Genomic DNA, 27,223 nt, shown 5'->3' with positions numbered 1-27,223 from the left:
GAGAAGTACAAGAATTGTTTTAATGCTGGTTAGGTGGCTGTACCATGTGGGGGAAAAATTGAACTAGAAATATCTAAACTTCCTTTTTCTTTTAAAAAATGCAAAGTAATGAATGTTGGAAAACATAATCCCAACTATACATATACAGTAATGGGGTCTAAATTAGCTGTTATCACTCAAGAAAGAGATCTTGGGATCATTGTGGCTAGTTCTCTGAAAACAACTATTCAATGTACAGCGGCATTCAAAAAAGCTAACAATGTTGGGAATCATTAGGAAAGGGATAGATAATAAGACAAAAAATATCCTATTTTCTCTATATAAATCCATGGTATACCCGCATCTTGAATACTGTGTGCAGATCTGGTCACCACATCTCAAAAAAAAATCTATTGAAATTGGAGAAGGTACAGAAGAGGGCAACAGAAATGATTTAGGGGTATGGAACAGCTTCCATATGAGGAAAGATTAATAAGAGTGGGACTTCTCAGCTTTGAAAAGAGACAACTCGGGGATATGATCAAGGTCTATAAAATCACAAATGGTGTGGAGAAAGTAAGGAAGGAAGTATTATTTACTCCTTCTCATAACATAAAAACTAGGGGTCACCAAATGAAATTAATAAGCAACAGGTTTAAAACAAAAAAAAGGAAGTTTTTATTCACATAATACATAGTCAACCTGTGGAACTCTTTGCCAGAGGATGCTGTAAAAGCCAAGACTGTAACAGGGTTCAGAAAGAACTAGATAAGTTCCTGGAGGATAGGTCCATCAGTGGCCAGGATAGGCATGGATGGGGGTCGTTGCCTCTATTTGCCAGAATCTGGGAATGAGTGACTGCGGATGGATGACCTGATGAATACCTGTTCTGTTCATTCTCTCTGAAGCATCTAACATTGGCCACTATCAAAAGACAGGATACTGAGCTAGCTGTACCTTTGGTCTGACCCATATGGCTGTTCTTATGTTCTTACATTTGTAGTGATTTTAAACTTGCTTTTGAATTGATTGCAGACCTGTAAAAAAGGGAAAAAAGGCCCAGGAGAAAAGGGGAAAGGTGGAAACGGAGGAGGGAAACCTGCTGGTCCAAACCGGATGAATGGACATCACCAACAGAATGGTGTGGAAAACATGATGCTGTTTGAGGTTGTTAAAATGGGCAAGAGTGCTATGCAGGTAAGATCTGAGTCTCTTTAGGCTTAAAGGGATGTTCAACTCTTAAGTTGGGCTGCAAATTTTGTTAAAAAAGTTTTTATAAAAATTAAACCCACTACAGGTTTTTCCCCAATTTTTAAACAATTTTGTTTAAAAATCTTTAAACAAATATTCCCCCTACAGTGTTTGAAACCCAGATTTTGCATCACTAAGAACCTAAATGTGAAACTAATTGGCTGAGTTGGTTTTCACCGAGAGACGAAAATGTAATTTGTAAATACTCATGTAAAATGGAAAGATTTTTAATTATATAGTTTCTCAGATATAGGATGTTTTCATTTGTTTACATATGATTTTTTACTTATCCCTTTAAGTAGCTTGAATGACTAAATAGGTATAGATCATGTTTATAGTTATGAAGGGCACATAATAACAGTAAAGCTGCAATATAAAGTATGTGGGGGGTTACCAGTGCTTGCTAAAAAGCTAAAGTAGGGAGGATTAAAACTAAACATTTACAAGGAAGGATTTTTGTGACCATTTAATAACGAAGGGTAACATGGGAATTCTTAAAATGGGTAAGGATAAAATTCCTGGTATTGTGTAAAGTTGCTACCACTAAAGGTCTGTCTATTTCTGCCACAAATTAGTGCAGCTTAAATTATCTCATGCAAATCTATATCACATGAGTAGGAGCTGAATTGGATTCTTGTCTGGAAATTTGAGGCTGATTAATAAGTTTCTTAATCAGACACTTCTCCACCTCCCCTTACTAGTAGGATTGTAGAGCCTTTGCACTATATTCTGTCATTTGTTGGAAGCACAATATTTGTATGCTTTTGGTCAGCTGCACACACTTAATGGTCAGTTTTTGTGCTTGTATATATTTACAGGGTAAAGCAGGAATCCATTCAAAACCTTTACTCAGTATCAGTCAGTTTATTTCAAGGGTTCCGTTTGTGTGTTCTGGGAAGCAGTTGAGAAATACTGTTCATTTTCTCATCAATTTGTTAAAAGCTAATAGAGTTTTTTTGTTTTTTCTTTCTACCTCTTTCTCCTGCCCTCCGCCATGACCCAGTCTGTAGTGGATGACTGGATAGAGTCATACAAACATGACAGAGATATAGCACTTCTTGACCTCATCAACTTCTTTATTCAGTGTTCAGGCTGCAAAGGTAAGATGTATAGTTTTGGAAGCATGTTAAGTTAAAATACTTTACTAGCTATTCTACATCCCTTTTGTTTAGATAATTGTCTGCCAGATCTCTCTTTTGTAGTCTTTGCTGTTATGCTGATGGTGTAGTGAGTACCTTCTCACTCTTAGGGTTAGTCTATACTAGGCAGTTGTACTGCATTAATTATACTAGTTCAGTTAAAATTGTAGAATCCTCCTAGACTGGGTGCAGTTATGACGGTACAAAAGTGCTTTATATTAATATAGACATTCCGTACAGAAAAGGGAGTAACTACACTGATATAACTCATCTTATAGCACAATAACTTCATCCACACTAGGGATTTTACCTGTGTAACTATTGTAGATAGGGGAATGACTTTTTTCAGCAAAACAGAAACACAGGTGGAAACATTTTAAGTTCGAATCATACTTTAGCCAGCCCACACTGGAAAGATGAGATTTTATCTTTTTTTTTGCCCCTTGATGAATTTCAGTATAGTTGAACATTCCAGAAAGACTTTCAGCAATTTTGTTGGCCCTGAGTGTCATGCTATGCCTCTAATTTGTTCTATTTTAGAAATTGGATTTGAGTTGGACATTACTAAATAGTTTCATCTATTGCAAACATTTTAACTTCGAAGTCTAATACAGCTTTTTCTTTTTTTGATTTGAAAGATCTTTATTGAGTAGTCTCAAGATAGGTGGCCTAGAGAGGATCTTATGTTATTTCTGTGGGGCATAGACATAGTTTTACTTCTATTGGGGGAAAGATGGAGGATCTGGCGGGGCTTGGGCCAGTTCCTCATGGTGGGATCTGGAGAGGGAGCACCATCTCCATCCCCTGACTCACCTCACCAGGCCACCTTGCCTGTCTGGGTTGTAGGGGGGAGGGGTGCAACCAAAAATAGCTCAAAGTGGGGACTCAGCTCAAAAAGTTTGAAAACTGCTCAGGGTGCAGGTAGGAGGGCAGCTAGGGGCTGTGTGCTGGCAGGAGTATGTGTAGTTCAGGGGGCAGGGATAACTAGGGGGTTGCTCATGGGGCAGCTCTGGGTGCAGGCGGGGATAGCTAAGGGCTGTGCGCAGGCAGAGGGTAGCTCGGTGCAGGGACGGAAGTAGCTAGGGATTGGGTGCAGGCAGGGAGGTAGCTAGGGGCTATGTGAAGGCAGGGGATAGCTCAGGGTGTAGGATCAGAGGTAGCTAGGGGCTGTGTGCTGACGAAGGGGTAGCTCAGGGTGCAGGGATAGGTAGATGAAGGACTGTGTGACTGGGGGCTTCCCACCACGGTTGCTGCTCCCAGAGGGTTCCCCCCCACCCGGTGGCCCTTGCTGGCTGCAGTCAAAAACAGCTGGGAGCTGAGTAGTAGCTGCAACCCCAGGCAACAGCAGCAGGAGATGTGGGAGTTCTGACTCCATAGCACCAGCAGCAGCCCTGCATGGCCTGACTCCAGCTTCTGGCCTCTGACTTAGCCAAGGGGTGGGGCCTCAGGGGCAGGGCTGGGGGAGAGAAGGAGGTGATGGAGTGTGGAGCTGTCCCTGGGACTGCCATGGTCAGGATAAGGTGCTTCAGTTTGGGTGGGGGAGGGAAGCACGATGCCCCCAGTAATCTTCAATTCTGCCCTTGGACTCAGGGCTTTAGTCTCATGGGGACACTGGGTTTCAGGACTTCAGGGCTGAGGATAGGGGCTTCAGCCCTGTGGCTCCACTCACGGCTTCAGCCCTGTGGGGGGCACTGAGTCAGGGCTTCAGCCTTGCAGCTCTGTTCCCAGCTTCAGCCCCACAGGGAGTGCCAGGGCTTTAGCCCTGCGGTAGCACTAGGGCTTGTGGCTCTGGGCTTCACCCATGCAGCTCCTGGCTTTAGCTCCACAGTGACACCTGGGCTCGAGCCCCAGAGAAGCACCAGAACTCAGGACTCCTGGCTTTTATGCCCCAGGGGACACTGGTTCTCAGCTTTAGTCCTACAGGGGGCGCCGAGGCTCAGGGGTTCAGCCTCATGGCTCCCAGTTTCAGTCCTGCAGCTCAGGGCTTTAGCCCCGTGACGGGTGGTGGGGATGCTTGGGTTTAGCCCCAGTCCTGATGTGGAGGCACCGGGATTTGAGGATTCAGCCACGAGGACCTGTGGTTCCCCCGAAATGTGTCTCAGCCCCCCAGGGGGCCAGGGACTCTCAGTTCTAGAGCTCTGTACACCTCCAAGAGCAGGACTGAGTTCAGTAGTGCATCTCTTTTATGTTGGCACCAAAGTTCCAGAGTCCTTTATTTTTTTACCATGATCCATGTCATGAAGCAGTGAGCATAGTTGAAATAGGAACCAGGAGGTCTTTTTTATGCCCTCGTATCACTTTTTACAATCTACCTGTTAATGTTTGTAATGACTTAGATGTCTGTAGCTGAAAACTTCTTCTAAAACATTTTATGGTACCAGTAACTGCGGAAAATCATTATATGATTCTATTTAGCACCTTAGATACTGTAAGGTTAGTTCACATGAATGCAGTCTTTCATCCAGTGTTGTAGTCAGGCGCAAATGCCATTCATTCTCAGAAGTGAGATATTCCATGTTATCTATAAAAGCAGGTGTGGTACTTGGGACCTAATATTTTGCAGTGATTGTAGTTCAATCTTGAGTAGGAGAGGTCTTCTAGAAGCCCCCACTTCCCAAAACATACCCTTTGTCATCAAAGGCATCACACCACATCAGACCTCTGGATGAGGATTGTGGAGATTGGTTCACTCTTGACCTCATTGCTGTGACTTAGTTGGCTGGAGAGGATCCTAAAGATGCAGTGGTTCCTCTCATTTAGAACTCTGAGCAACCTATCTCTACAGTAGTTCTAGTCCTTCCTGCTTTAAAATAATTTGAATTTTCAATTTTCAGCCTTGAAAGTTTGATTTTTTTTTTTGGTTTATTTTTGCCTTTGGGTTTTTTGAGGGAGGGAACATTGAAAAGAAAACTGTAAGAGGTCATGTTATATTCCTCATTCAAATACTCCTTGTTTCATTTTGAGTTGAGCTTGTCACCTTAAAATATCGTGTCCTTAGTGATTATCTCATAATTGCATTATTTTGCAGGGAATTATGCAACTTTGTAAAACGATTGTATTCAAATATATCAAACTAAATTTCTCATAAATAATTGTATCTGTACTTCTAGAAATGGGAGCCAGCCAATCCATGTTTTTAGCCTCAAAAATTGATGTACTCCTAAAATTTTTTACCATTTGAAGGAGAATATATGAATCTTATCAATTAAATTTGTATATATAATGTTTCCCAAAATATATGTGGGTGCTTCTGTTGTTTAACATCAATAGTTACATTAATAGTGCTCTAAATAATTTGAGTGTACAGACAATGAACATGTTTGACTAAATCATGTTTTTTCTTTCTGTATAATTCTGTTTTGTATGAAAAACTTCAGATGTTTAAAGTCTATAAATTGATAGTTGTCTGAACTTTTTTCAGATGCTAACTAATATGTGATTCCTCTTTTATATCTACAGTATTAATAATTTAATATCTGAATTGTAGGAGTTGTTACAGCAGAGATGTTTCGACATATGCAGAATTCTGAAATAATCCGAAAAATGACTGAAGAATTTGATGAGGTAACTGTTTTAACACACACAGGTTCTGAGAATCTCCTGCAATCTAATAATTTTGAAATTCTCTTATTCAGGTTACTGGATGATAATACCCCCAGTAATAAATTTCTAAACTAGGGGCAACTATAAAATATATTGACAGGTTTCAGAGTAACAGCCGTGTTAGTCTGTATCGGGAAAAAGAACAGGAGTAGTACTCCTGTTCTTTTTATAAAATATATTAATAACACGGGGAAAAAGTGGATATTAGAAAAAATTACCGTATTTGGCACAACTTTATAACCAGTTAGTAACTCATCCCATAACTGAAAATCTCAAGTAATGCATCATTTCATCATGAAATCAAATGGAGTGCTTAATTGCATACAATGTTGTGGGTTTTTAAGTCATGTTTGAATTCAGTGTGGGTATGAGAAATTAAAAAAAATTTTTTTTAAAAGATAGCAGGATATTTGATTAATATTCCATTTTTTTAAAATGAGAATTGCAAAGTTTAAAACCTTAGCATAAGAAGAAAGTTATTGAAAGGAGTGGCTGAGCCTGATGACATCATTGTAAAAAACAATAGCATCAGCAGTTTTTAAAGGAAACGTCCAGCTTCATCTGCTTCCAGGTTCCTTTTTAAATTAATTTTCATTTAAAAAAAAATAAAATTGTTATTACGCAACTTGTCAGAACTGCAAACAATCTGGTCCACCTTGTGTTTTGCTGTAATGCTAGGTGTATCTTTCCCAGACCTCAAGAAGAGTTCTGTGTGGCTCGAAAGCTTGTCTCTTTCACCAGCAGATGATGGTCCAAGGAAAGATACTACCCTCACCAACCTTGTTTCTCTAATATCCTGGGACCAGCATGGCTACAACTGCACTGCATAGATATAACATATTAGGGTAGAGATAAAAGTAAAAAAAACAAACCACACACATAGGCAGAAAAAGGGGACGTGGGAGGGGTGGGAAGACGGGGGGAAAAAAAAAGAGGTCAGATGGAATGGAAGTCTGGCATTATTGGGCTATCTTAGCATTCTTTATCCAAACGTATCAAGAAACAATCCAAATTTATTCGCGTTTGTATAATTGCTCTCTACATCTTTCTTTTGATGCTGTCTCAGACAGGTCCAAATACTGCTGCTCTATTCTGGACATAAGCAATCAATTTTTTTAAAACCATGTGCTTGGTAAGCCTTTGTGGCATAGTTAAATCCAGTGTAGTAGGTTCATAATTTAGTAGATACGGATTACTTGAAATGGTCACAAATTCTTTTAAAGGGTAAACTAGGAACTTAAAAGCTATTCCTAGTTTTCATTTCAGCATGATTATAAGTTTTGTTAGAAAGAAGGTTCATTTTTAACACACACAAATGGTAAAATGGGTTTTATGTGACTGTTTAACAGGGTAAACTTCCAATACCTATAATGCTCATGCACAGAAGCTTCACTTAAGTAATGTTTAGGTTGTAACTGAATAAAGCAAATTCATTATGAAAGCAGTAATACCCGACGTGACTTGATGACATTTTGTTGGTTTGTTGTGGCCTTGAGCGAACTGCAAAGCAAAAACTGAAAACCCGTTTGTGATAAATAATACTCCTCAAATTAATACAGTTAGTTTTTATTCAATATGTACAAAACTAGTAACTTCCAGTTTTAAAAAGCTTGTTTAGTTCCCGTTGCCTCCTGTTACCTTCCTCTGTTCAGCATTATTCTGTGATGACATAGTTATGAGAGCAATCTACTGGTATGTGGAATTAGTTCTTAAGGTCTCTGTCTTTCTCTTGTATGTGGTATACTTTTCAAAAAATTTCTTTTCGTTTTTATTTTCTTGCACATTTTTCTCTTTTTGTAAACTTTGCAACATCCACACAAATGACTTACTTGAGCTTTGTAGGTTGGGTACATGTTCCAGCAGACTTGTTAGTTGTTGCATCGTCAGTCGGACTTCATAAGATCTAAAGGAATTTTTTTAAGTAAGTTTAAATGCCATTCAGTCATTCAATAAGTATTGGTAAAACGATTTTGTCTTCGTCTTTTTGTATAATTTTAAGAGGAAAAAGTGTAGTATTGCTCTGAGATGTTCATTGCCAAGAAATCAAAATAAGTAATCACTGACTTGATTGATTAGATTGTAACTTTGAGAAACAACTGTTTTAAGAGGGCTAAAAATCTTTCAAACCACCACCTATTAACCCAACTAAACAGCATTCTTCATGATGTTGGTTCCATATAGCCAGGCTATAGGAATTCCACACCTGGCAGTGTGGCTGTTGAAACAGTTGGGGGCACATGTGTATGTCCCTTGAGCAAGCCCTACATTCTACTTACCAAGAGTATAAATACCACATTACCTCTAATAGTCATGGTTCATCTCTCTCTGCCAGCTGCTAATATCCTAAGGCTTTTGATGGAGAGATAACGAATGGAATCATCTAATTTCCTGTGACCAAGCCCGTGCTATTTCCACAATGGAACCATAAGGTCAGCTCCATAGGAGTTTTCTCCAGAGCCTTGATTCCCTTGGTTACGTGCAGATATATTACTGGTGCTTTGGATGTCTCTGTTGCATAACAAGTTAGTGATGATGTTGATTCTGGGAGATTCTTGGGTCTAGCTAGAGTATTTGCTCAGTTTCATGGGCTTTTTGGATCTGATGAAACCAGTTTCCACCATATTCAGATGCTGTTCCTTTTGGAAAGCCCAACACTGGTATAGGATTATGCCCTCCACACCCTGTCTCCCCCTGATCAGCTCCTGATTATATAAGACTTATATGGATTAGTTGACACCCTTCATGTGTTTTACCCACTTGGGGGTTTTGCCTTATGATCCTCCCTTTTTCAACAAACTACATGATTAGCAACTGGCGGGAGCGGGGGATCATGATATCTAGATCCCTGTTGCTGCCTCCAAAAAAGTATTAAACTGTGGTGACGTTTCTTTTACTCTCCTGAATGCCATCAGGATTTTCCACAGCTTGGGTGTTCTAAGGGTTTCATTGTTCGACATCCCTTTGCTAGTTTTTCATAGAAAATCTAACAAACTTTTTTGTATCCTTGAGCTTCAGGAGTAAGACAAGATGACTCTCTCCCTTTTAATGAATAATTATTAGAACCTACCAGTGTGGTTTTGAACTATCCTGTATCAACTGCCTAGTGGCAAGGAACTTCGTTTCTACCAGATTCTATGGGGAAGGCTTTAGGAGCTCTCTTTAAAAAAGACTACATCTATGCTTGGGTGCCAAGTTTATTGATCTGTATTTTTGACGGTGCTGATCTATTTCAGTTGAAAGACTTTTGAGGGCTATAATAAAAATGAAGGCCACCAAATTACTGGCAAGGTGCTTTGATCAGCCTGCCTTCCAAATGAAATAATCCTTCAGATTTCCAAGATGAAGATTATCTGGGCCCCCAAATTTCTTCCCATTAAGCTGTTTGAGTTTGGCTTCTACCTCGGATGTGGTAATATCTACCTCCATATCCTCATTCCCATTTGTCATCCTACCATTATCCCTAAGCACCTCATTAGCCTCATTAAAGACTGAGGCAAAGTATTTGTTTAGATACTGGGCCAGGCCTAGATTATCCTTAACCTCCACTCCCATCCTCAGTGTTTAGCGGTCCCACTTCTTCTTTCTCTGTTTTCTTCTTATTTATGTGGCTCGTGACAAAGTTTCTCCTCTGCTTTGGTGGGTCCGGTGCTTATTGGCGGATTTGCTCGCCTCAGAGATCTTTACCTCTGGTAGAACCCACAGTCCGAATCAACTCCTCCTGTAACAGCTGCATGACAGCAACAACTCCCTGGGCTACTTTCCCATGGCCTCCTCCAAACACCTTCTTTATCCTCACCACAGGACCTTCTTCCTGGTGTCTGATAACGCTTGTACTCCTCAGTCCTCCAGCAGCAAACTCTCTCACTCTCAGCTCCTTGCGCCTCTTGCTCCCAAGCTCCTTACATGCGCACCACAAACTGAAGTGAGCTCCTTTTTAAACCCAGATGCCCTGATTAGCCTGCCTTAATTGATTCTAGCAGCTTCTTGATTGGCTGCAGGTGTTATAATAAGCCTGTCTGCCTTAATTGTTTCCAGAAAGCTCCTGATTGTTCTGGAACCTTCCCTGTTACCTTACCCAGGGAAAGGGGACCTACTTAACTTGGGGCTAATATATCTGCCCTCTATCACTCTCTTGTAGCCATCTGGCCTGACCCTGTCACAGGCTATAGAACCTGTTTACTGTTGGTTTTAATTCCCTTTGCAAGGTCCAACTCTACAAAGCTTTTGACCTTTCTCACTTTATCCCTACGTGTTCTGACCTCAATAAGGTAGCTTTCCTTGCTAATCCCTGCCATCTTCCACTCCTTGTAGACTTTCTGCTTTTTCTTAATCACCTCTCCAAGATGCTTGCTCATCCAGATTGATCTGCAACTCTTGCCTATGAATTTTTTCCCCTTTCTTGGGATGCAGGCTTCTGATAGTTTCTGCAACTTTGACTTGAAGTAATTCCAGGCCTCCTCCACCTTTAGATCCACGAGTTCTTCAGTCCAATCCGCTTCCCGAACTAATTTCCTCAATTCTTTAAAGTTAGCCCTTTTGAAATCAAAAACCCTAGTCTCAGATCTATTTTTGTTTATCCTTCCATCTAGTTTGAACTGAATTAGCTCGTGATCACTCAAACCAAGGTTGTCCCCTACAACCATTTCTTCTATGAGGTCCTCACTACTCACCAAAACCAAATCTAAAATGACATTCCCTCTTATTGGTTCTTCAACTACTTGGTGAAGGAATCCATCAGCTATCGCATCCAGAAAAATCTGAACCCTATTGTTATTACTAACCCTTATCCTCCAGTCTATATCTGGGAAGTTAAAGTCTCCCATGATCACACAATTCCCATTAGTGTTTACTTCATTAAAAACATTAAAGAGGTTTCTATCCATATCCAAATCAGATCCCGGTGTTCTGTAGTGCTTGGGTGTGCTATCTCAGGGGAGGCTCTAGTAGCTTTCTTTCCCAATGTGATTTTTGCCCAGACAGACTGTCTTATCCATTCCATCATTTTCTTATTTCTTTACAGTTTACCTTATCATTGATATACAATGCTACTCTACCACCTTTGCCTTTCTGCCTTTCTGTCACAGCACATAACCTTCAATACCTGTACTCCAGTCTTGACTTCTATTCCACCATGTTTCTGTTATCCCTATAATATCTGGTTTCACTTCCTGCACCAGTATCTCTAGTTCCTCCATTTTGTTACCTAGGCTCCTCGCATTAGTGTACAAACATTTTAATTTTTGCCATTTGGCTTCACTGACATTCTTTACCTGATTAGGCACAGACATTCTACCACCAGTATCACCAATTAGACGGTATCTACACTACCCTTCCTCCTTATATCCATTCTCCTACCCATGGCTATATCCTTTCTTACTTTTTCTTCCCTCTCAATGTTAAATTCTGGCGTGGCGATTACCTGGACATCTCTCAACCATCTCCTCCAAATTCCTAGTTTAAAGCTCTCTTAATCAGTTGTGCCAGCCTCCATCCTAGAAGTCTATTTCCCTCCTTACTCAGGTGAAGTCCATACCGAGAGAACAGTCCTCTGTCCATGAATGCTTCCCAGTGGCTGTACATCCCAAAACCCTCTTTAGAGCACCACTGTCTGTCTGAGCCATCTATTGATCACCATAATCTTGTCACACCTTTGTTGCCCTTCTCTAGGAACAGGCAGAATCCCACTGAAGATCACCTGAGCCTTGATTTCCTTAAGTGTCTTCCCCAGCCTGGCATAGTCTCCCTTGATACGTTCCAGCGAGAATCTAGCCGTGTCATTCGTTCCCACATGAAGGACAGTCAGCGGATTCTTCCTGCTCCCATTAGGATTCTTTTCAGCCTCGGGTCCACATCCCATATCTTTGCACCTGGCAGACAGCACACCCTTCTGTTCTCCGGATCAGCTCTAGTTACAGGCTTGTCTAGTCTTCTCAGTAAGGAGTCCCCAATCACGTAGACCTGCCTTTTCCTGGTGACAGTGTGATTCTCTGGTCTATCCCCTGTTCCCTCTGGCTGCAAGTCCTCTCAATTTCTGTTGTCCCTTGCAATCCTCTGCAACCCATCCTGTATCCTCCTGGGGCTCATGTTTGGTGTTGACTCTTCCCCTCTTCCTATAGGACTAGCTTCTCTTCTCTTCTTCCTTGCCCTCTCACCTTCAGCGACCACCTGCTGTGCCCCGTCTTCATTTTCCAACTCTGCAAACCTGTTCCTGAGCTTTGTTTCTCCTTCACTGGCCTGTCTTTTCCTCTGCCTGGTTCTCTTAGTCACATGCTTCCACCATCCACTTCCCTCACTCAGCAGTCTCCCCTCAGAATTCTTTGGTCCTGCTTCCATCTGCAAGTCTGAGCTTTTCCCTTCAGCCTCCATCATGTCTTTGCTCCATCATCCGCTCAAAGCCCCTTCTAAACTCAACCAGAGTTTCCACCTAAATTTCCAGTCCTCCGATCTTTCTTTTCTTTCATCAGCTCTATCAGGTGGCACTTCATGCAGATGAAACTCTCTTTTCAGGTACCCCCTCCAGGATCATGTCATGCTGCAGCTTCCACATCCAGTCATCCTCATTGTGTCTTTCACTGCTGCCTCTGTATCGGTCATAGCCTTCCCACCTAAAACCTGTTAGTCCAGGAAACACAAACCAAAGCAAACCACCACCACCTACAGCAAAACAACCCAGCAGGCACCAGAACACCAGCAGACCACCACCCACTCCCTTCACTAACCTGTCAATTCCTCTGCCTAGATCTCTTAGTCTCCCCCACAACCTCCCCTTGCAAACTCCCACTGAAACTTCTCTGTTTACAACTCTGCTTGCTGGCTGCAGTGCTGCTACAGCTGTCTGTGCTGCTGCCTGAGTGGCTGACTACCTTTATAGGACTCCTAAGCAGAGAAGTCCCACTCCCTAATTAGAGCTCAGCTTCTCTCCCAGCACACTACCCCTACCAGCCTCGACACGTATAACTACAAAATATAATACACAGAATACAGAAACCTTCTCCTCCAACAGAACTCCCACTGAAACTCCCCTGTTCACAGCTCTGTTTGCTGGCTCCTATGCCGCTGCAGCTGTCTATAACTAATCCTGTGCCTAGTTTTTTTTTCCTTCTGTCCCACCTTTTGGAGGCTATCTGGCATGGAAGGCAAATCCTTTAGAACTATTGGTCTTGGAGTATAAGCTGAATAAGAGTATTTCGTTTAGTTCAAGACCATACCAAAGCCTAACCCTCCTTCTCCTTCCCTTTTTAGGGAACAATCTCCTAGAAAATAGTTACAAGAGGAGATCTTGGCCTTGCTGCAAATGAGAGCCATAGAAGACGTGCCATAGTCATCTTAGGAGGGTGTTCAGAAAGAAAATCAAGGATGTTCACTGGAAAAGTTCAGGTCTATTTGGTTCCTTTAACAGCATGAGATGTCTTCAGGCCCCAGTGAATTTCTTGCCCATTTGTAGAATCATAGAATATCAGGTTTGGAAGGGACCTCAGGAGGTCATCTAGTCCAACCCCCTGCTCAAAGCAGGACCAATCACCAACTAAATCATTCCAGCCAGGGCTTTGTCAAGCCTGATCTTAAAAACCTCTGTGGAAGGAGATTCCACCACCTCCCTAGTAACCCATTCCAGTGCTTCACCACCCTCCTAGTGAAAAAGTTTTTCCTAATATCCAACCTAAATCTCCCCTGCTGCAACTTAAGACCATTACTCTTTGTTCTGTGATCTGATACCACTGAGAACAATCTAGATCCATCCTCTTTGGAACTCCCTTTCAGGTAGTTGAAAGCAGCTATCAAATCCCCCCTCATTTTTCTCTTCTGCAGACTAAACAATCCCAGTTCCCTCAGCCTCTCCTCATAAGTCATGTTCTCCAGCCCCCTACTTATGTGCTCATATTCTTAGTTAATGTTGCTTTGTCCTAAATGTTAAATGGAGTCTCCTGTTGTAATATATTAAGATAAGCTATTTGTTCAGAAACTGTCATTTTTGTTACAAACAAATTCAGCCAGGCTGCAAGGTATACAGTATATTTTATTCTAATTTGGAGTAGTTCATCTGTTGGAATTATGAATTCAGAATGAGCTAATCGCTTTCTTTAGCGGAGTGAAAAATATCCTTAGCCATACAAGTCTCAAGGGCCAAAATCAGCAGAATTTTTTTTCCCTAGAGACTTCCTTAGCCTCTCTTTGTTTTCCTTCAGTGACACGCATATAGAGTGGAATTTTTTTTGTAAAAAAGCATTAAATAGCAAGTGCAAGGGATTTTATTTCAGGCTGTAAGGATATGGATATAAACTTTGAATAGGAAGCTACACCTGGTGCTGAAGGAAAGGGGTTCTTGATGCCTTAGCTCAGTTTCTGCTTCTCCTGAAGATAGTGGGGAAAAGTATAAGGACTGGAACTGAGTAATATTGTTTGCCCCATCTTAGATTACACACTTGTGGTACTCCAATCTGTTAGCTCTGCCATGGAGCCTTCCTTTATTAAACGGAAAGCTGACTCCTCCATCTGCATCTTGAGTCCCTTCACCTAGCAGTTTCAATAATCAGGTCCTAGTTTTCTTTAAAGAGTTTAGAGGTCTTGCTGGAATCAAGGTTCCATAAGTAAGTAAAGTGCATTGAAATTTGAAAGTTTCTTCTATTCTCAATTATTTTGCTGTCTCTTACTGTGTGTTTACAGTGCCTAGCACAGAGGGACCACAATCTCAATTAACGAGGGATTATTAGAATACAAATAATAAAATAACTGCTTAAGGAAAATTAGATTCCCTGTGGATATTGGATTATATTATTTCTGAAGAATCTTAGCATTTCCTTATCACAGATTGTCCATGTCAGCCGTGTGTGTGTGTGTGTGAGAGAGAGAGAGAGAGAGAGAGAGGGGTCTTTTATTTTGTCCTTATTCATCAGTTAAAGTATTTTTTTAAAATAGCTGCTAAACCTATTTCCATCCGTTGATGAATCCGTAAGTCCCCAGGACTTGAATTTGGGTCTTACCTAACTGATGGTTTTATCCTTTGACCCTTCATGGGAATGTTCTTTATGCTATTTCCTTGTAAATTGCCTTCTTATTGGCTATTGCATTGAACATTAGGGTGAATGAGATGCAGGGTCTTATGGCTGATCTTTCTTGCTCTGTATTTAAAAAAACAAAAAAAAAGCCCTGCTTCTAAAACTTCATTGAATACTTCTGCCTAAGATGGTAACAGATTTTCTCAGAAATCAGTTTATAATTCTCTACATTTTATCATATGTCTCAGGATCTGCCAGGCGAGATGAGATTGCACAAACTAAATGTATAAAAAGACATGTTTGTCACAATTTGGAAATAAACAATCAAAATATTTTGAGTTATACCTTATGGCAGTAAGACCAAAATGTCAAGTTTTCTTTTTTAATTTTAGATGTTGTCCTTTGAGTAGTGCCCCTATAGGTGCTCCACTGTAGGTATGATAGCATCTCTGCACCTGGGATTGGAGATCTTCGGTAGCCATACCCATTGAGCACATGTGCTCCTTCCCGTATTGCACCATGAGTGGAATCTATATAGCTCTGGGTGGTCCACCCGCCCTTCAGTTCCTTCTCAATGGCCTTGACCTGCGACGGAATCCTTAGCAGAGACTGCATACGTCTTTACTGCCCTTAGTAATACTTATGCTTTCATTACTATTTCTTATTTAGTAGCTATTTCCTTTAATTTTTTTTCTTTTCTTTACCCGCTCTTAATTTTTTTTTTTTCCTTTTGGCTCCTTCCTCCCCATTATTTTTAGATTAACATAGGTTTCCCTTTCTATGCCCATCCCTACCGGGGCTTTAGCCAGATTTCCAGGGTGCCTCTCCCATTGTGGTGCCTCTCCTGTCATGAGACCATCCCAGTGAGCAATGTCCGATCACGGTACGTACCCTTGGTGAGGGGAACATATCACAGTAGTGCACCCAGTGCCTCAAATTGAAGGCTCAGTCCTGAAAGGACTGTGAATTGAGCCTAAAACTTTTACTAATGGAGAGCTCACTGCAACCAACCTCAGCCCCGGGTCCCGATACCTCTCCTCTGTGGTGGTCACCATCAGCCTGGTCATTGGCCAGGCCCCACTCACTGCTCATCACAAAAGAAAATCTTCACTGTTCTGCCAAGACAAGAAGAAATGGGTCCTCAGCTCATCCACCAAGGAGCCACCTAGGAAAAGGTGTCCCTTTTTGAGGTCAGACTCTCAACATCTTTAGGGCGAGACCTGGCTCTTGTGACCATCCGGACACTTCTAGTACTGGGATTGTTGAGGCGTTCAAAGACCCTAAAATAGCAGAACCACAAATAGGCACATCATTACTCAGAACCAGGACTGAGACAGACAGAGAAAAAAAATCTGTCGGCACCGATGGAGAGCGACACTGCTCTCCCTTGGCATATATACACCAGCACTGAAGAGAAGACAGAGTAGATATCAACCTGGCCCAAGATCTTGACCTCCACATTTCACCCCTCAACAGCATTATGATACACAACATAGGCGACAGAGACCGCCTCCCAAGTGCAGGCAGACATTGGCACAAGTGACTATGCCCCACCCGTCCAACAACAATTTTGAACATTTGGTTGAGGCCCTAAGATGCCTCTCCCGCTCCAGTTACTGCAACCATCTCCAGTAATCCATTAGTTTGGTGACCGCGTGACCTCTACTACCCATCAGAGCAACAAATCATCTCCAGTGAGTGGGCCTTGGAAATTCCGTGTCCCTCTTCAAGGACCCTTCTTATGAACACTTTCTATGAGAAGAAATAAACCACTGTGACTGGAAGCCGTAGAACTGGTCTTATTCCAACAGAGAGGGGAAAGACTTTATTCTCACTATTTTCTGATTCAGAAGAAATCTTCTGGGTGTAGACCTATCCTGGACTCAAGGAACCTCAAAAAGTTGATCAGACGACAATGCTTCAGGATGGTCACACTGTCAACAGTAATCCCAGCACTGGAATAAGGGAGTTGGTTCTCAGCCCTCAGCTTCCAAGGCATATTACTTCCATATCACCATACACACTCCCACAGGCAATTCCTCAAGATTTGTAGTCTGACCATTATCAATAATAGATACTACTTTTGCCTCTCTGTAGCACCCAGAGTATTTTCCAAGGTCCTCACAGTGGTGGTGGTGGCACACCTGTGCAAACAAGGGATTGCACTATTCCCATACCTAGCCAACTGCCTCCTCAATGCTCCGTGCAAAATCAACGCATTTGAAGCAATAAGGAAAATGATGGACTTTTTCTCAGACCTTCCTTCTTTCTTTCCCAAGCCATGTGGCAACTAGCAAAAGCCTCACTTCATACCTTAGATGTCAGATGGGCACTAGCCTTGTACCTTGACACAACAAAATCATTCAGTCACCACATTTATTCCTCTATATCGCCATACAGTCCTATCCTCCTCAGTAGCGATCACTCCGACGCCCCAGCCTTCCAACTAGGGGCACTGCTCTACAGTGACCTACAGTGGAGCACCCCAGGAACACTACTCGAAGAAGAGAAGGCTACTCACCCTATACGGTAACTGAGGTTCTTGGAGACGTGTGTCATTATGGGTGCTCCACTACCCACCCTTCTGCTTCAGAGTTCATACATTGATCTGCACTAGAGAAGGATCTGAGAGCAGTTGGACCACACATAACTGTATAGATATTGCTTATGGTGCAGGATAGGGGAGTATTGCATGTGCGGCCCAACGGGCACTGCTACCAAAGATCTCCAATCCCAGGCACAGGGACACTACTGCACCTACTGTTGAGCACCCACAGGGACACACATCTCTAAGAACCTCAGTTACTTCACAGGGTGAGTAAGCTTTTCTAATTGGATTATACATTGTGTTCAAGTCTGTGACCAGTTTAGAGTTACATTACCATAAAGATTGGGAATATATCTTAGATCAGTGGTCCCCAACCTTTTCCGGGTGACGGGCTCTGGACCATGGCCGACAGACAAGCATCTGTTGAAATGCCACCAAGAAGTTGCAACGTCAAGAGGCATTACTGCCAAAATCCTGCCAAAAATCAGCTGCATTTTGGTGACGACACCTTTTGATGCTGCTGCTTTTCAGTGGCATTTTGGCAGATGATTTTCTGCCAGCCAGTACACAAGTGCACACAGATGCCCCGGTGGGCCCCATGGCCCCCGTGGGCATCGCGCTGGGGGCCCCTGTCTTAGATAATCATTAACTACTGTTTAAGGAGTGTCTCTTCATAAAATCTATCAAACTGACACTTGGAGTTATACAGTCACAAAGCATTACTCTCTGTTGCTTGGAGTTAGGTCTGGAAGATGTTTCAGGACAGAGGTTTAATCACTTTTTAATTAGGTAAACTTTAACTTTCCTTTGGAAATATACTGCTGCTAGTTAGTCTCTTGAAATGGGGGTCTGCAGAAGCAATTAATAAAGGAAAATGTAAATCACTTACCAGTTTTACTTGTTTTATCTTTCAGTGTGCACACTGGTCTCTCCCTCCTCCCTTCACTTTTAGTTGTTTTTTTTTTTCCTTTTTGTAGAGGCAGAAAGGAAGTAGATACTAATTTTTGTGGAGTAATAGTTTAGCTTTTTACAGTTTCTGGTTCTGTAATGTTCTAATAGTTCCTTGGCTCATGAGCTTGGTGTATAACTGTGATTACATGGCCTTTCTGTTAATTTAGCTCTAGTTATACTAAATATTTTTGTTGTTGTCATGGGCGTTACTTTATTTGTTAGTGTGTTACGAAAAAAATGGTCAGTGGAACATTAGCTCAGTATATTTTTATGCAAGGAATGTCAATGAATTCCACTAGGTGAATGCTCGCTTTGTGCATAGCAAAATTGAATTGACAAGTAAATATAAATTTTTGGGCCAGATAGTGAGCTGTGCCCATTTACACCAGCAGAGAACTGGGCTCTGTCTGGTTGAACGAACCTTTTTTATCCTTCAACTTATCTGTATTCTGTACTGTTATATTCTAACAGTATGTAATTTTTTATAGTTCTATGCTGGCTAATGTTTGAATATCTTTTTATGTTTGTAGGATAGTGGAGATTATCCACTTACCATGGCTGGTCCTCAATGGAAGAAGTTCAAATCCAGTTTTTGTGAGTTCATTGGAGTATTGGTCCGACAGTGTCAATATAGTATCATATATGATGAATATATGATGGATACAGTCATTTCACTGCTTACAGGACTATCGGACTCACAAGTCAGAGCATTTCGACACACTAGCACACTGGCAGGTCAGCATCTTTTTATTTATTCAGCTTCTGTATACATTTTCTTTTCAATTTTCAGCGTTATCAGAGAAGACTTTTTTTGTAAAACTTTCTGAATATTCAATATTTGGCTCTTTCATATTTTGTTGCATTGGGTTTAGTCATTTCATTTTCATTTAATTATTCAGTTTTGTATTCTGCATCAGTTTTTTAGTTGTAGTTTTTATAATTGTGGGTGTTGTGACCTGGTGCATGGGGTTGGAGCACCACTGAGTTTTGGCCCATCCATCGTTCGGACTCAAACTATGGTCCAAACCTGAGTGGTGGTGTGACCTAGTGCATGGGGTCACAACACCACTCAGTCTGAGGCCTAATCAAATGTGTTTTTACAGCCATTTCCAAGATTGCACAGATTTTATTCATATTCATGATTTCTGTGACCTCTATGAGAAAATCATAGTCCTAACTTTCTGTGACCTCCTTTTGAAGAGAGAGAAATTCTGACTAGTTTTTTGGAGGTTGTGATTGAACAGTGGACTGTATTACTTACTTTAATGGTGGAGTCCTCTTAATTTAATGTTTCCTTTGCAACACATTTTAACATTCATATATGATCAGCTAAATTAAATGCTAAATGAAGGCTCTGTTACATAAATGTGTATGTTGCAGTTCAGAGATCACAACGATGGTCATAGTATGAAAAAGTAAATAGAATAAAATAAAAAATAAAATTGCTAATTATTGAGTAAAAATGTTAGGGCATTTTCCCCACAAGTTTATCCTATCTGCCCTTTTTATGCATTCCTTGTATTGCTAACCAATTTGAATGAATAAATACAGTTGGAATAATTCTTTATTCTTCTACATTAGTAGTTATCAGCAAAATTATGCTCTTATTTAAATAAGTCTGCAATTGTTATGGATATCTTAAAGTTTAAAACAGATGTATTGAAGATATTCACAACACTTTAATATATGTAGCAATTGTATTTACAAGTGGTACTAGAGTATTTTACTTGAATATTATCTCATTTGTTTTCATCTTTGTTACAAAGATAACTTTTAAAATCAATTCTCACTTTTTACTTTTTTGTAGCTATGAAGCTGATGACTGCTTTAGTGAATGTGGCATTAAATCTTAGCATTAACATGGACAATACACAACGGCAGTACGAAGCAGAGCGAAATAAAATAATTGGAAAACGAGCTAATGATAGGCTGGAACTTTTGCTACAGAAGAGGAAGGAGGTTAGAGCAATTGTTAATATTTCTAGTTGCTGTGTGTGATGGGATGAAGGAGAGAAAATGTTGATGAAATGACAACAATCTTGTGTGAATTATTTTTGCAAAGGAAATTTTTTTGCCATTTTGTTTCATCTTTAAATTTGACATAACGGTCAAATATTATTTTACTAAACACTTAAACATGGTTGTGTTATAAAAACTAGAAGGATCTCTTGGTTCAAATTGAGCTCAGCTAGGTAATGAAGAAAACTCACCATCCTCTGACTACTCTTCTTGTTCGAGGTTAAAGTAGGTTATTTCAATGTAATAATCAGAAGCCCTTGTCACAAAAAACAATTTCAGCAGAAAGTCTTTTGAACTATTTTCTTGTCCATAGAAGTTGTCCTCTCTGAAGTCAAAGTTGAGGTAAAGCTGTTAACTTAAGTTGTCTCTGTCATTTCCTTTCTGAACATAGGAAATTCTGCTAATTTACTGCTCTAGCACCTTTCATGAGCCCTAATTCATTTTAAACATTAAAAATGGCAAATATGTTTTGTTTTTAATGTATTTTTTTTGTCTTTTAAAAATATCTTCTCCCACATATGTTAAAAATATTCTAGGTGATTAAACCAGAATTTTTAGTTTTCTTTTCATCCTTTATGCAATTATTTTTTAATTTTAATTATTTTAGATTGAACAATGGAAATATACTATTAGATATTACTAGTAAGATGGTCTCATGTTTGTCGTCCAAAGAGGTTTTATTTATGGCCCTGACCCTTTGAAGATTACACATGTATAGTCCTGTTTAATTCAGTGGGACTACTCGTGTTTACAAGATTAGGTCTTGAATAGGCAGCACACAGGTTCCAAAAGGGGAAGGGTGTAAGAATTGAGACTGCCCTATTTTATTTTGCCCCATGTAGGTTTGGTCATTAGACTTTCTCTGTCAGCCCTTTATAGCTTTGGTTAATTCATCTATTTGCCTTCTGATTGTATGTTTGTAGCTTCTGCATTAAATTTAAGCTCCTGGTCCTTGCCTTTATAGCTCTGCACATTTCTTGTCTTCTGTTCCTCCAAGCTCCACAACTAACTGGGTTCTTCATTTGTCTCTCTCTGTTTTGTCAATGCTTTCTTCCGCTTTCTCTCTCTATGTGGAAGCTGGATTGTTTTGCATCCATCATTTCTAATTTCTCACTCTTCCTTGAAATTAATTTCTTCACAAGTCCCTCATTCAATTTCCCCTTTTTTCCCTCCAATGAGGCAAAAAGAGAGGATTAAACCAGTGAATGCCAGATGTGGAACACAATACATTTAATTAAAATTACTCCAAACAAAATTATTAGACAAAAGTAATTTACTAAAGGTTAGAATGTCTTTGTAATAGGAGAGGAAAACATTTGGTCTTTTTTCTAGTTGTCAACATTATAGTTATTGACATGCTGTAATATTTAAAGTGTCTTAAATACTAGGGCATGATGCTGAAAACTGGCACTTACAAATATTCACTGCAGAGTAGACTGAACTGTCAAAACAATTTTGAATCAATTTTCTTTTTAGTAGAATCTGTGTAAGACTCACATAAAATAAACTATAAAAATATACATGTGGTGCACTCCGTCTAGTACCAAAATCAATTATAGTACTCACATTTTTACAATCATTCAGTAATTATATACTCTTTTTTTGTTTTTAGCTTCAAGAAAATCAGGATGAAATAGAAAATATGATGAATGCAATATTTAAAGGTGTTTTTGTGCATAGATACCGGTAAGTTTTTAACCTGTTCTGTAATTTGTAGCTTTTGTAAACTTTTTTGGGGTTTGGTGTAAATACTTTACCTTTCACCATTACCTTTTTGTTTCCCCCTTGCAGAGATGCAATAGCTGAAATAAGAGCTATCTGTATTGAAGAAATCGGCATATGGATGAAAATGTATAGTGATGCCTTTCTTAATGACAGCTATTTAAAATATGTAGGTTGGACTATGCATGATAAGGTAAGCTGTATGTTTGAACAGTGCTGTTTGTTCCCACAAGTTATTTTCTGGGGAAAAATCAGCTTCCCTATTTTTGAATTGGTAGACCTTGAATTAGCATTTGAGCAGATAGAAAACCAAAACCAATTAAAAAAATTAATATATTCAGTCCGTGATCCTATTTATACTGAAACTAGTGGCTAAACTATTGAGGTCTACTAGTGTGGTAGTGCAATATATATTCAACTCATCCAATTGTGTATCAGCCAACATTTTCACAATTTCCATGAAGTTAAGCACATTCACCTACATTTTCAAAAGTGAGCAGTGATTGTGGATGCTAAAAGCTAAGTGTCTAACTTGATATCTCTAAAAGGGGCTTATTTTTCAGAGTGTCGGTTCCTCACACTTTATAAAAGTCAGGTCACTTTAAGGCATCTCAAGATGGATAACCTAAAATTGCTCATCACTTTGGAAACTGTAGGTCTCAATTTGTGTGACTAAATATGGATTCAAGTGGCGTAATTTTTCAGAGGTGATGAACAGCCTCAATTCCTGTTGAAGTCTGGGAATGGTAGGTACGTAGTACCTCAGGTGTGGGTGTAGGTGCCTAACTTGGGTACCCAAGTTTTAAAATTTTGATCATGGTATATGGATTTTATATACTCATAGTCCTATTGTAAAATAGGGAATGTTGATATGAGTGTTAGTTTCAATATTTTCTTGGGTTTTGATTTATAGTATAAATACTACGTCAGTGCAGTTTAGTTTTTTAGATAATTCATCTTGTTGTTTTTAAAAGAAAAAACTTTCCTGTCATATAAGAACTAATTGAGTTCATAATACCTCTGACTCTATTACTTTATTTCACAACATGGATTAAAGTTGTACAAATACATTTCTTACGAATCTATTTTTTTGATGTTTGATCGGATAAACAATAGAGAGTTTATTGGAGTTGTTCTCATCACATACGCTTTTAAAAAAGCAGATCATACATATTTAAGATAGGAGTTTAGATATCAAACATATTAAAGGAAATATCAACCATAAGAGAATACTTAATCTTTTTAAATGCCTGTTTAGTCAGTATCTTCAACACTGACTTCCTTTCTGTAATTTTCAGCTTCCTTATTTGTATTATTTTTCACATTAATTATGACACTGGATTATGCCAACTGTTTCAGTTTCTCTGGCTGATGCAGTTTATTTGGGTGTGGTAATTGAACAGTTTTGCTCGTTGCAAAAGTCTTAATCTGCTTTCTGCATCAGAGTAAAATTTAAATTTCAGGAGGGTTTGTCTGAGTAGCTGTTTTTGGCTTTCTGCCAAAAACTTGTTACTTATTTTTAAATTGCTAGTTTGGATTGAGGTGCAAAAGCACTGTCTGGAATACTACACTAAAATTAATGTCTTAAGCACTAAAATTCTTCAAGTGATTGCACATGTGCATTCCACTTTTGATGTGCATGTGCCCTGTGCACAGTCTCCGAAAAATTTTCCCTAATCAGTACCCGGCGGGGTGGCTCAAACACCTTGTACTGCTGTGTGCCTTTAGTGCCAGTAAAGCACACAACTTCTTGCTCCCGCTTCTTGCCATCCGAGATAGTCATTGGAACTGCTGTTTTTGCATTCACAAGGTTTCCATGGACTTTACTCTGTATATTGTAGGTAGTTAGTGAGTGTGGTTAGTAATTAAGTAGCTAGTTTTTGGTGCTTATTGGTTGTTCTTCAAGTGTTTGCTCAGGTGTATTCCACAGTAGGTGTGCGTGCTTGCCACGTGCACCAGTATCGGAAGTTTTTCCCTTAGTAGTACCCATAGTGGGGGAGCCCCGCTGCAACCCTTGGAGTGGTGCCTCTATATCGCGCCATACAGGGGTCTGTGCGCTCCCCCCACTGTGTTCCTTCTTGCCATCAGTGAAGGTAATCGGAACTTCTGCTCCAGCTTTGCTGCAGTATCTTCCTTAGTAGTACAGTCTTCGTCTGTTACTAGTTTTCTCCAGTTAGGAGCCTGGCTTGGGGCATGCCCTGAGCCCTAAACTTCAAGTCGTGCGACTCCTGTTGCAATTCCATGCCCAGAAGCAATCCACACTCTTGAGTGTCTTCGCTGTGTGGGCGAGACTCTCATAAGTGAGCTCTGCAAAATCTGTAAGTACTTCAAGCCGCGGACTAAACACAAACATGAGTTCTGACTCCAGGCCCTGCTTATGGAGTCGGCTCTGGCCTCAGCACCACCGCACCAACACAGCCTGGCACCGGGCACTGCATCCTCGGTGTGGCGCGAAGCGCTATCCACAAGCCGTCACTGCTGCCCGGCCAAGAAGCAAACCAAGACCCAGCAGCACCAAGATAAGGTCATGGGTGAGGCTGGACCTGAGTTGGGCAGCCTGCGATCCCCCTGGGGACCCAGACCTCCAACATATGTGGAGCGGAGTAGTCTGGCCCCGTCAGCGCGTGCCTCCCCGACAATGAGGATTCCGTCAATGCCAGAGGCAGCTCAGGCAGCACAAGACATCCTGGTCATGCCAGTATCGAGCGGGCCTCCCGAGTTGGGGCCCCGGTCCTGAGGGAAGCTGCTGCTGGGCGCTTACCGGCCAGGTCGGAGGTTGAGGTCCCTGCTCGATCTGCAGGGCCTTCCCATAGCCCACTTTAGGTTCCTACTCCATTGTCCGGGTTGCCTGGGAGCGAGTCACTGGAGTCTTCCTCGGCACGCAGGGACCACAGGCGCCGAGACAGAAAGCATTGACGCTCCTTATCCAGCTGTAGTGATAGTAGGTCACGACATGATCGGCACCGTCGATCTCACCATAGCGTGTGCCATGCTCGAAGTGCTTCCCGACGGTCACTGGCGCGTCGGGGCCGAGGTCACCAACAGGAGTCCAGAGACAGCACCTCTGACGTTTATGTCTCATCGTCGTTGAGGTCTATATCCCGGGGCTGATGCATCATAGCCCACGTCCAGACTAACCCGCGGCATCGGCGGGTTAAAATCGATTGCTCGGGTATCGATATATCGCGTCTAGTCCGGACGCAATGTATCGATCCCCGAGCGCACTTACATCGATTCCGGAACTCCGTCAACCCGAACGGAGTTCCGGAATCGACACGGAGAGCCGCGGACATCGATGCCGCGCCGTCCAGACGGGTGAATACCTCGATTTTAGAAATTCGACTTCAGCTACGTTATTCCCATAGCTGAAGTTGCGTATCTAAAATCAATTTTAATACCTACTCTGGACGTGGCCATAGACGTACCGATCAAACCACTCCTATGGCACCGTGCAATCCTCCGTCACTTCAGCCTCGGCTCTGTCGTCCTTCCACAGGCCGCACCGTCCCTCAGGAACGCGTAACCCTGGTCAGGCTTCAGCCGGTGCAGTGGCAAGGTGCACCATGGCAAGGATCGTGGCCCCAGGCACCTGTACCACCGAGGCCCCGATCCGTGGCTGAGGCATCCCAAGTGCCCCCTGCGTCTCCACCTCGGCACCGAGAGCAGTACTCGGGCGCTGAACCCCTGGCACCGCAACCAGACACGGAGTGCGACCTACCTCTACCGCCCGATGCCCTAGGAGCGGTACCGGTCGTCTCGTTGGCACCATACGACTCCATAGCGGTCCATTCTCAGGAGGATTTCAAAGCTCATCAGGAGCTTCTCCAGCCTCCAGCTCCAGGCAGAGGAGATGGAGGAACCGTTGGACAGTTTGTTTAATGTCCTCTCCTCCTTGGCACCAGGCTGTGTGGCCTATCGCTTCACCAAAGGGTAGCCAACATTTCAGTCGCTCAATGGCAAACCCCTGCCTCTCTGCCGCCCATTGCTAAGAAGGCAGAGCAGAAGTACTTTGTGCCAACCAGAGGGCATGAGTACCTGTACACTCACCTGGCCTCGAACTCACTAGTGGTGAAGTGGGTCAACCACCATGAAAGACATGGCCAGCGCACGCCCACCCCCAGTGACAAGGATGTGAAGAGGCTGGACACTTTTTGGGCAAAAGGTTTATTCCTCTGCGAGCTTCCAGCTCAGGGTGGCAAACCATCAGGCACTCCTGAGCAGGTATGACTTGAACTTGTGGGAGTCTGCCTAAATTTGAGCTTTCCCTTCAAGAGAAGGACAGGAAGGAGTTTAAGGCAACCCTAGTCGATGAGGGGGCAGCAGCGGCGAAAGTGGGTCTCCAGGCAGCCTCGAACACAGCACGTTCGATAGCCTCGGCTATCTCCAGGTGATGGGCGTCGTGGCTTTTGCTGTCAAGGCCGTCCGTGGAATCCCAGTCCCTAATGCAAGACCTGCTGTTCGACGGCAAACGTTATTTGTGGACCAAATGGATACCTGTCTGGACGGGATGAAAGACTTCCTTACCACCCTGCAGACCCTCAGCCTGTATGCCCTGCCAGCCAAGGACAAACCCAGGCTACAGCCCTCGGCTCCCCACATATAAGGGGCAGATACAAACCTCCGCCTAGGAGGCCTAGGGACCAGAGGCACAGGTCTCAGTGCCAGTCCCGTTCGGCGCCATGCCCCAGCCCCTCGACGGGCAAGAGGCAAGGGAAGAGGTGTTTTTGACTCTTTATGGGGGGCCACCTGGCCTGTTGCCAGAGAAACCCCTCAGTTAATAAAGTTGTTTTTTGGCAAGCGTTTATCAGCCTTCAGAGTGCATTGATCCCATATAACGTCAGACCAGTGGGTCCTCAGTACCGTCCCTGCGGGGTACAGGTGGCAGTTCGATGAAACCCCACCACATCATCCTCCGTCCCGGGATGTCTCTGAGGAACTGGAGCATGCCCTCCTTCTATCTCGGTGCGGTGGAGAGGGTCCCTCAGGAATTCCAGGGCAAAGGATTTTACTCTCGG

At 41.9% G+C, this 27,223-nt stretch overlaps 1 protein-coding gene across 3 annotated transcripts in view; it reads left to right on the top strand.

Moving 5' to 3' along the window:
- STAG2 (stromal antigen 2) overlaps positions 1 to 27,223 on the top strand; it is a 187,818-nt gene that overhangs the window by 81,564 nt on the left and 79,031 nt on the right. For all 3 annotated transcript variants that reach the window (XM_030576074.1, XM_030576076.1, XM_030576075.1), the window contains exons 4-10: positions 1,015 to 1,176; positions 2,234 to 2,330; positions 5,857 to 5,933; positions 18,998 to 19,202; positions 20,275 to 20,426; positions 22,099 to 22,172; positions 22,278 to 22,401. In XM_030576074.1, coding sequence (XP_030431934.1) covers positions 1,015 to 1,176; positions 2,234 to 2,330; positions 5,857 to 5,933; positions 18,998 to 19,202; positions 20,275 to 20,426; positions 22,099 to 22,172; positions 22,278 to 22,401 — 891 coding nt within the window. The remainder of the gene's footprint in view (positions 1 to 1,014; positions 1,177 to 2,233; positions 2,331 to 5,856; positions 5,934 to 18,997; positions 19,203 to 20,274; positions 20,427 to 22,098; positions 22,173 to 22,277; positions 22,402 to 27,223) is intronic.

This window comes from Gopherus evgoodei, chromosome 9 (assembly GCF_007399415.2).
Source record: "Gopherus evgoodei ecotype Sinaloan lineage chromosome 9, rGopEvg1_v1.p, whole genome shotgun sequence".
Classification (NCBI taxonomy): Eukaryota; Metazoa; Chordata; order Testudines; family Testudinidae; genus Gopherus; species Gopherus evgoodei.
The sequence above is the reverse complement of the archived record's forward strand: the minus strand, read 5'-3'. Positions and strand labels throughout refer to the sequence as shown.